Below are 7,843 nucleotides of genomic sequence, written 5' to 3'. Positions count from 1 at the left end.
AACAGAAAACGGAAAACGAAAAAAATTAGATTTTCATGTAGATGACAAGGGGAGTTCAACCGCATAGCATAAAGGTATAATTGTCAACTTTTGCGCGATAATACGAAAGCTCATAGGTACTAACTGCATTAAACTTTAACTCAAGGCAATAACCAACAAAGGAGTAATTCCAAAAAAATATTTTTCAGATCGAGATTTAACGGTATTTGATCTATGTAGATCGTTATTATTGAGCTTCGGACAGTGCTATAGGATACAGGGTTACACTCGTTTTTACCGTAGAACTACTTCTTTAAGTGCAGCGAGCAGTTAAAGGTTGAACCAAGTAAAGTTAGCGGCGCAAAAGCGAAAAATTATAGCGCAAATATATAAATATTTTAAATAACTTGTCTGTTTATAAATGGAATTGGTCTGAATATTTAAAGTAACTCACGGTATGTTCCAGGTTCTTAATCCATTAGTTCGCGACATAAGTCCGGAAGAGGTTCACCGCGATCTCGCAGCTGGCATTGAACTACGAAGAACGAAAATTCAGTTACGAATGCATCTAGACCGAAGGCACAATTCAGCCAGCATTAATTCTCTCAGCAATTTAACGTGCGTTTCCACAACAGATGGTCTGGATAGGGAAGTCGCGCCACCACTAATCGCTTCCCGTACCTTCACTCTAATCGATCACAATCATGTTATCAACAATGAGAAATATACCTTTTCCCGATCAGGAACTCTTCAGTTGTCGTCTGGTTTGATAACTATTGTCGCTGCGTTCAATTATTATGCCCTCTTGCAATAAGAAGGTCTAGCAATAAGACTTTATTGATTAGAGAAGTGTTTATACACCATATCACCGTATCCTAATAGAACACGTTAGACCAAAGTTTTATATGTGATAAATGTGGTAACAGTTTTTGTTTAGTTACTAAGAAGACTGACTATTTGGTTTGTAATTAAATCTTTAATGGATGGAAATATCAGCATATTCCTGTTTTATCATGTGTTAATCTTGATTATTTAACAGGTGTTCCTGTGGAATGGGACTTTTCAAATCAAGTAAAAAAAACATATCTCCTGAACCGAGAAAGCTATTTTTCCAGTGAGAATGCTTTGAATCAAACCGAAACATTTAGTTTGGGTTAGTCAGCATTGGAACTTTTATTAAAGCTCAACACTAAGATTTTCAACAAGCTTTAAGTATTTTGCAATATTCCATATGTTGCCGTTTGTCCCACTAATAAGCTGCTATCAACAAAATGCAATGTGCTTTTGCATCCTTTTCAACATTATTCATGATTGGGTGGTTTTTTGGCACCCAATGTGGCAGTAGAAGAAGAAGTCCACCTGAAAGATGATTGACCTTTCAAMAAATTATRGCACGCTTATACAGGGTGATTCACAATTGGCGTAATTCMTTTTAAAGCGCTATAGGGCTCACTAAGAGARTACGAGAAGAATATTGGAAAACATTTTTTCGAAACTTTTTAGAAGATTCAACTWTGATATTAAGTATTATTTTTTAATTTTTTCATCCTGGTTTGGCAATTGGTGGCCTATTGGAATACTTAKGCAYTCAAAAATAAAAATTACGACCTTTTGCATCAAATYAWAAWTKYTTTTATATTCAAAAAGTACWCTTCTACCTKTCGTCAATMAAGTAAGATAGGAGAMGCTGTAAGAACTTRCACCAGCAAAAAAMTRGARACACTGGACGATTGGCTTCATAAATTGACACAGATAGTGGACGATCTTGAGATGCTCGGGTTGCAGACCTAGAGGAACAGGTATTGAAGATAAATCTCTGTTCTACCGAATACCGGTACAAATTAAGCACGAGTTAATTAACCAAAAACGGGAATCTGCTCAAAATGTGATCCCATACTGCTGCCAAGAGTGCACAATCAACTGATTGGGACCAAAGACGTTTGGAGTTAAGGTGCGATTTCAGCTGTGCGATCGGCGAATGCGACTCGGTGTTGCGTTTGGCCGCAGTCGCAACGTGTTTTGGGTGATGCGTTTATAGTCGCAACAGATCAGTTCAAGAGATCAATTCGTGAGGTAAATAAATTTGAGAGAAAACTGTCGAAATGATGSACGACCTCAAAMTTKTAAGCGTTATTTTACTAAAAGAAGTACAATTCCTTAAAAAAATCCAAATATCTTAATCCGCTTATGGGACTTATTTTCCTGCATCCATTTTCTTTTACGATAAAAATTTWATAATTTTAATTTTTATAATCATAAATCAATGGGCATTTTTGGACTTTCCATTAAAAATGTGATCCTCATGCGCTAAAAAACCAGCCATCTCCCCAAAATCTTAGTTGCGACTTGAACCATTTGCACCAGTTGAATCGCATTAGCTGCAACTCGAGCCGTTGTGTCTCTAGTCGCAAAGTACGACAGAAACCGTTTATGTGCAAAGTACATTAAAGGAATATTTCCWCCCAACGACCGGCAAAGACACGGCAACGACACGACAAAACATTTTTATTAGATGAGTAAATAGTAGTKTTCTTAYTAACCGGCAACGRCACGGTAACGACACGTACCGTGCGYTAGGCCAGATCATGSYTAGAATCAGCACCCTAAACAAAATGTAGACCKKYAAATAAAYRAAAAACTAGTAAGTAGTCGTTYCTTTTGTATATTGTATTATTAGAATTGTTTTATTCATATRTTTTTCATAAAAACCTACTGCCAAAKGTATAAAAATCAAGAAAATCCCAAGTCTCATGAACCTGGAATGATTACATAATTGTAATTCTATTTAGTTTAAAATATAGCTTCAAGTTTTGTTATAGCCAAATAAATAATCACAAACAACGCAACAAACCACCGTCATGTCGATGTCGGTTAATTGTCGTCTGTGATTCCACCTGATTCACACCATCAGACACCTAACGGGCCGACAACAACAGAGGTCGTGAGTGTCGGTCGGCTTCGTCGTTGTCTGTAGGTGTCGTTACCGTGCCGTTGCAGCTTAATGTGAACATCACCATTTATTAATCTTATAAGAATGTTTCATCGTGTCGCTGCCGGCTCGTTAGGTGTCTAATAGTATGAATCAGCCTTAAAGGAGTCATATGCGAGCAGCCGCGAGTCGCGAGTCGCAGTTGCACTAACACCATTCAAACCGTACCTTTAAACGGGCAAAACTTCGTACACCTCTTGTGATTTAAGAACTTAATTTTATTTTATTTGTCTGTTGTTGTTATCCTTCTGCTCTAGTTTATTGCAAATATCTCAGTTTTTAATACAGCAAATTGTTTTACTATTTTTCCTGTACTCTCAAAACACCCCCAGGTAGCACCTCCAGATGAAGGGCGCCACTTTTTAATCACCCTGAATAATACCAAAAGTTTTCCTCTATTATATCAAAGAATATTCCTCTTAGCGAAAGTATGGACTATTATCGAAGTTGGCTGATACTTCCATTCAATAAAAATAATTTTACCATCATTCGTGTTTGGTTTACTGAAACATTTAGATAAAATAGCAACTGGATATCACAATGTTGACTCGATTTTTATATATCGGTTTGTGCAATGTAGAATAAATATGTTTAGAATAAACTTAAGTATAGTTACGCACCATTTTTATTACTTCTATGAAATAACTTTATTAACCCATTAATACTCATTTTTATTAATTTCCATGATTTTATCTAAAACTAACTAGTCTAACGCGATTGGGCCGGACAAAGACACAGAAATGTTAAAAATGTTGCGTACTTCCTACATCATTTTAAGATACTGCAATTTAGATGCAATTTATGTGTTAAAATTTCGAAACAATTAAAAAGCAGAATTCCTATTTGCAATCTTTTTATGAATGTATATAATTCACTTATGTAAATATTTCGATTACTGTTGGCAATAATACCGAGTCTACTAGTCCCGTAGGTTCTCCATGTAACGTAGCCTAAAACTATCTTAACATATGTATAAAATACTAAAGCAATCTATTGCACAGAGTTTAAACGTGTCTTTAGGTATCAGACAGTGTTTCTTTGCGTTGATTGATTTATTTCATTCGTTAACTTAAAACATAAACTCATTAGTTTATAACAAAAGCCTTTCTAATATATTCGGAATATTCGCAAACGAACGGAGCACAAGAGAACGGAAGTTTTTTCGTGCAAATTTATGACAGTCCGACTTTAAATTTATCTGAAACGGAAACAATAGATCGAAATAAAAAAGTAAAAGTATTGGGGAAGAAATTTAAAATTGTTAATAATTTTTATTACATGAGTAAGGAATTGAAGGCATATAACAAAACACTCTCATTTCGATTAAATTGAATATTTATTATATGAGATGCTTTAACGACGGTGGCTGTGAATTTGATCAAGTTAATGATGAGGATGATTACTTACACAAAAGCAAAAATGTTCCAGCTTTAAACGCTTTAAACGCACGACCGAGGTGGGAACGGTTGTAAACACTACAAACACACTTCTCTTTTTGACCTAAATTTGCTTTCTTATTTTTTACTTTTTACCCTCAGAATAACTGATGTGATTGAAATGGATGAATATTTCCTTTATATTACAAAATACGTAAATTTCTGCTAATTCCTTCAATCAACGCAAAAAAAATACTTTGGGTAATAGTATATTACGGTACAAGAGACGAAAGTCGACGTTATACCACTGCTTGAAGTTGACGGCGGATGGCGGACCTTCGATTTTTGTCTTGCGTATCATTTTCATTGATCCTCGGTAGAGACTAGCCGGATACTAGCGGAAAAGTATACGATTTTGAAAAGATGGCTTTGAAAATGTTGTCAAAACAGTCAGCCGACAGTCAGTGACAAACAGTCAAGCTGTCAGCGTGCTTGGCGAAAGTTATTACTTTTCACACGGGATGAAGAAAATTTAATTGAATAATGCCATTGTCATGAGTAAAGTGATTTTTTCCTCATCGAAAACAGTGGCAAAACTTTGTACTTTTCACCAAGGGATCAAGATAAATAATATTCATGATTGAATAGGCAGACATCTGGGAAGTTTATTGACATTTTTTCTGTTAACTGCTCAAAAGTCAGAATTACAGTCAGATACTCAAACATAAGTTTGAACAACGTTGCGCGATGGATTGCTTGGGATTATTAAGAAGTTATTTTTGCACCAAGGTTTTTGTATAGCACAAATATATGAATATTTTTGATGTTGAAAAACTAGCTCAATTTACCGTGCAAGTTACCTATTTCGGGTTAATAACAGTGAAACCTCTTTACGTATTTATTATAATTATATTTCTGCCATATTGAATTTTCGTATGTTGAGAGTCAAATGTTCTATCTATACAATAAACTGCTGATCTGTAGAAAACGGTTGTTCTATTTATTATACAGGGTGGTTCGCATTTATGTTTCATATCGTGTAAACTGAAAATTAATATTAATTTGCTATCAAATTATAATTAGTGATGAAAATAATAATTTTCACTAAAACATGTAAAACGTATTTATCTTGAACATTAAGTATGCAACTAGACAGCTGCCACTTTATGCGTAAATCAACAAACATAGTCAACAAACCTAAATGTCAAATAAAAGAAAAGGACACATAAATTAATAAATTGGTTATTGTAATTAGTTGAAAAGCAAAACCAACGTTTCAACCTTTAGATTTTCAACTGAATTCACAGAACAATGAGATAAATACTTGGGAAGAATGAAATAAATAAATTCATCAATGCGTACACCCATTACATAAATTTGCCATCCTGTATATTAAATAATAATGGATATTTGTATTTTGACTTGTGTTTGTACGAAATGGAATGCTCATATAAAACTGTAAAATTACTTTCTAACCTACATTGTCTGAAAGTTTTACATGTAGTTTCTCGTGTGTCCAAAGGTTGCGAATTAACGAGCCATAATGTTCGATCTCACAGAACTTGCTAAGTTGTGTGCACCAGATAAATAGCTACTTAAGTGAAGATATTCAAGTTTCAACACAGAATCGATGTTATATGTTGCCTTATGGTGGTTGATGTTAGTACACTAACTGAAAAAAGATCGTACATCGACATGGCTAGAATAAGTCAGTTTCGCAAAAATTGCTATCGTTTTTATTATATCTTGTTCAAAATAAACATACTGAAAGAAAATTGAGATTGGAAGGGAGCACTGGACGTATATAATTGCCTGATAACATAGCTGAAACTAAAAATTCCTCAACAATCTGACAAATACATGCGTTTGGAAACTGTTGAAATTAATTATTAGCCTGAATTAAGGGAAATTAGACATTGCATTTTTGCTGAAACACAACGAAGATAAATCGAATTCAGGCGGCTATAGCGACTCAATGCAAATGTCCGTACGAAAAAGTAATTTGAGGAATGTTTTTAATATTGATTTTTAAAACATTGCGTTTATTTAGAAACAGCGTGTTAAAAAACGCACAGTTTCGTTCGGCAATAGTCATCGTTCGGTTGTAGTACCAGTACTTCCTTATCTTCTTCTTCAGCTCGTTTCAGTCCACTCCTGGACATAAGCCTCTTTCATTTGTTCCCATGTCCATCTACACTGCGCTGTGAGAATCCATTTCTTGCCAGCTGGTCTCTGTATTTCATCTCGCCTTCTTAACAGGGGTCTGCCAACACTTGCAGTTTGTTCCACCGAGTCATTGACTTTGGTTTTCGCCCTGATATTTTCATTCGTTTGCCCATCTCTCAAGCTAATTCCGAGCATTGCTTGTTCCATCGCAGGTTGGCAGATTCGCAGTCGTTGTCCGCTTTTCTTAGCTTGGGTAACTGTCAATCCGTACAACATGACCGATAGTACACAAACATCATACACCTAACCCAAGCTAATCCAAGCCAACCTAATTTTCTTCTTTATTTCGGCTGACTGATTGTTCCTGCTGTTCTGCTGCATTATGCTGTGCCCAAGATATAAATATTATTCTACAGCTTGAAGTGCGTGGTTATCTATAGTGACACAAATATTGTCTGGGCTCGTAATTTTGGTTTTTTCAATCACCATTTGCGATGCTTCCCTCAGGTCGTGTAACATATTGCTAAGCTCCCCTGCATTAGTGTTGATGAGTAGAATGTCCTCGGCAGATCGGAGATTATTTAGGTATATTCGGTGCATGTTGACTCTCTTCTGTTGCCATGACAATTTCCTAAAGACATCTTCCACCGCCAGGGTGAATAATTTCGGAGAAATCGAGTCACCCTGTCCAGCTTCTCTCTGTATTRGGATCTCATCCGTTGTTGAGTTTCCATCTATTTTRACATGGACCGTAACATCTTTGTAGATATCTTCAATGAGRCTCYTATATTCTTGATCGTCGATGCTCGCGTTGCTCATRTGGTCGAATGYTTTCTGGTAGTCAACGAATGCGAGGTGTAACGGGACATTGTATTTTGTACACTTCTCTATAAGAGTGCGCACTATTTCGATGTGCTCAAGGTACTATAACTGCTCCGGAATCCAGCCTGCTGGTAAAAATCAAACTCATTATTGAGGCAGTTGGTAATTATTTTGCTGGGAACCCTCCACAAAACGAATAGGAGGATAACCGGTCTGTAGTTCTCTGTTAGTTCGGTCCCCCTTTTTAGAGAGGATTATAACCTCGGCATTTCTCCATGTATCGGGAATTTTTCCTTTCTCTGGRAATCTGTTAAAAAGGACAGTYAGTGCTTTTTCAAGAGTTTTACATCCGTTTTTTTTAACTTTTATTCCGTACGGAGATCTTCTCCTGGGGCCTTCYGGTTCTTTATCTGCTTTAATRCTATCCTTAACTCTGCAGTGTCAATTTCTRGGATATCYTCTGAGAGTCCTCATTTYGGATGACTTCAATTTTCGCTCGGTTTGGTTTAGG

General features: G+C 35.9%; 3 protein-coding genes across 3 annotated transcripts; 1 reads left to right on the top strand and 2 right to left on the bottom strand.

Moving 5' to 3' along the window:
• Positions 1-445: 445 nt before the first annotated feature.
• Positions 446-1,501, top strand: LOC125504707 (the record flags this gene model as incomplete). Its single annotated transcript, XM_048667087.1, is given in 1 exon segment — positions 446-1,501. A coding segment is annotated over 1 exon segment (348 nt), but the record flags the coding sequence as incomplete, so codon positions are not given.
• Positions 1,502-6,477: 4,976 nt separating this feature from the next.
• Positions 6,478-6,786, bottom strand: LOC125504709. The gene has a single exon (XM_048667089.1). The coding sequence runs from the start codon at positions 6,784-6,786 to the stop codon at positions 6,478-6,480; it is 309 nt and encodes a 102-aa protein (XP_048523046.1).
• Positions 6,787-6,915: 129 nt separating this feature from the next.
• LOC125504708 lies at positions 6,916-7,329 on the bottom strand. Its single transcript, XM_048667088.1, has one exon. The coding sequence runs from the start codon at positions 7,327-7,329 to the stop codon at positions 6,916-6,918; it is 414 nt and encodes a 137-aa protein (XP_048523045.1).
• Positions 7,330-7,843: the final 514 nt, after the last annotated feature.

This window comes from Dendroctonus ponderosae, unplaced genomic scaffold (genome assembly GCF_020466585.1).
Source record: "Dendroctonus ponderosae isolate FM_Combo_2020 unplaced genomic scaffold, Dpon_F_20191213v2 Dpon_F_20191213_54, whole genome shotgun sequence".
In the NCBI taxonomy this organism is placed as follows: Eukaryota; Metazoa; Arthropoda; class Insecta; order Coleoptera; family Curculionidae; genus Dendroctonus; species Dendroctonus ponderosae.
This window is presented reverse-complemented; position numbering and strand designations above follow the sequence as displayed.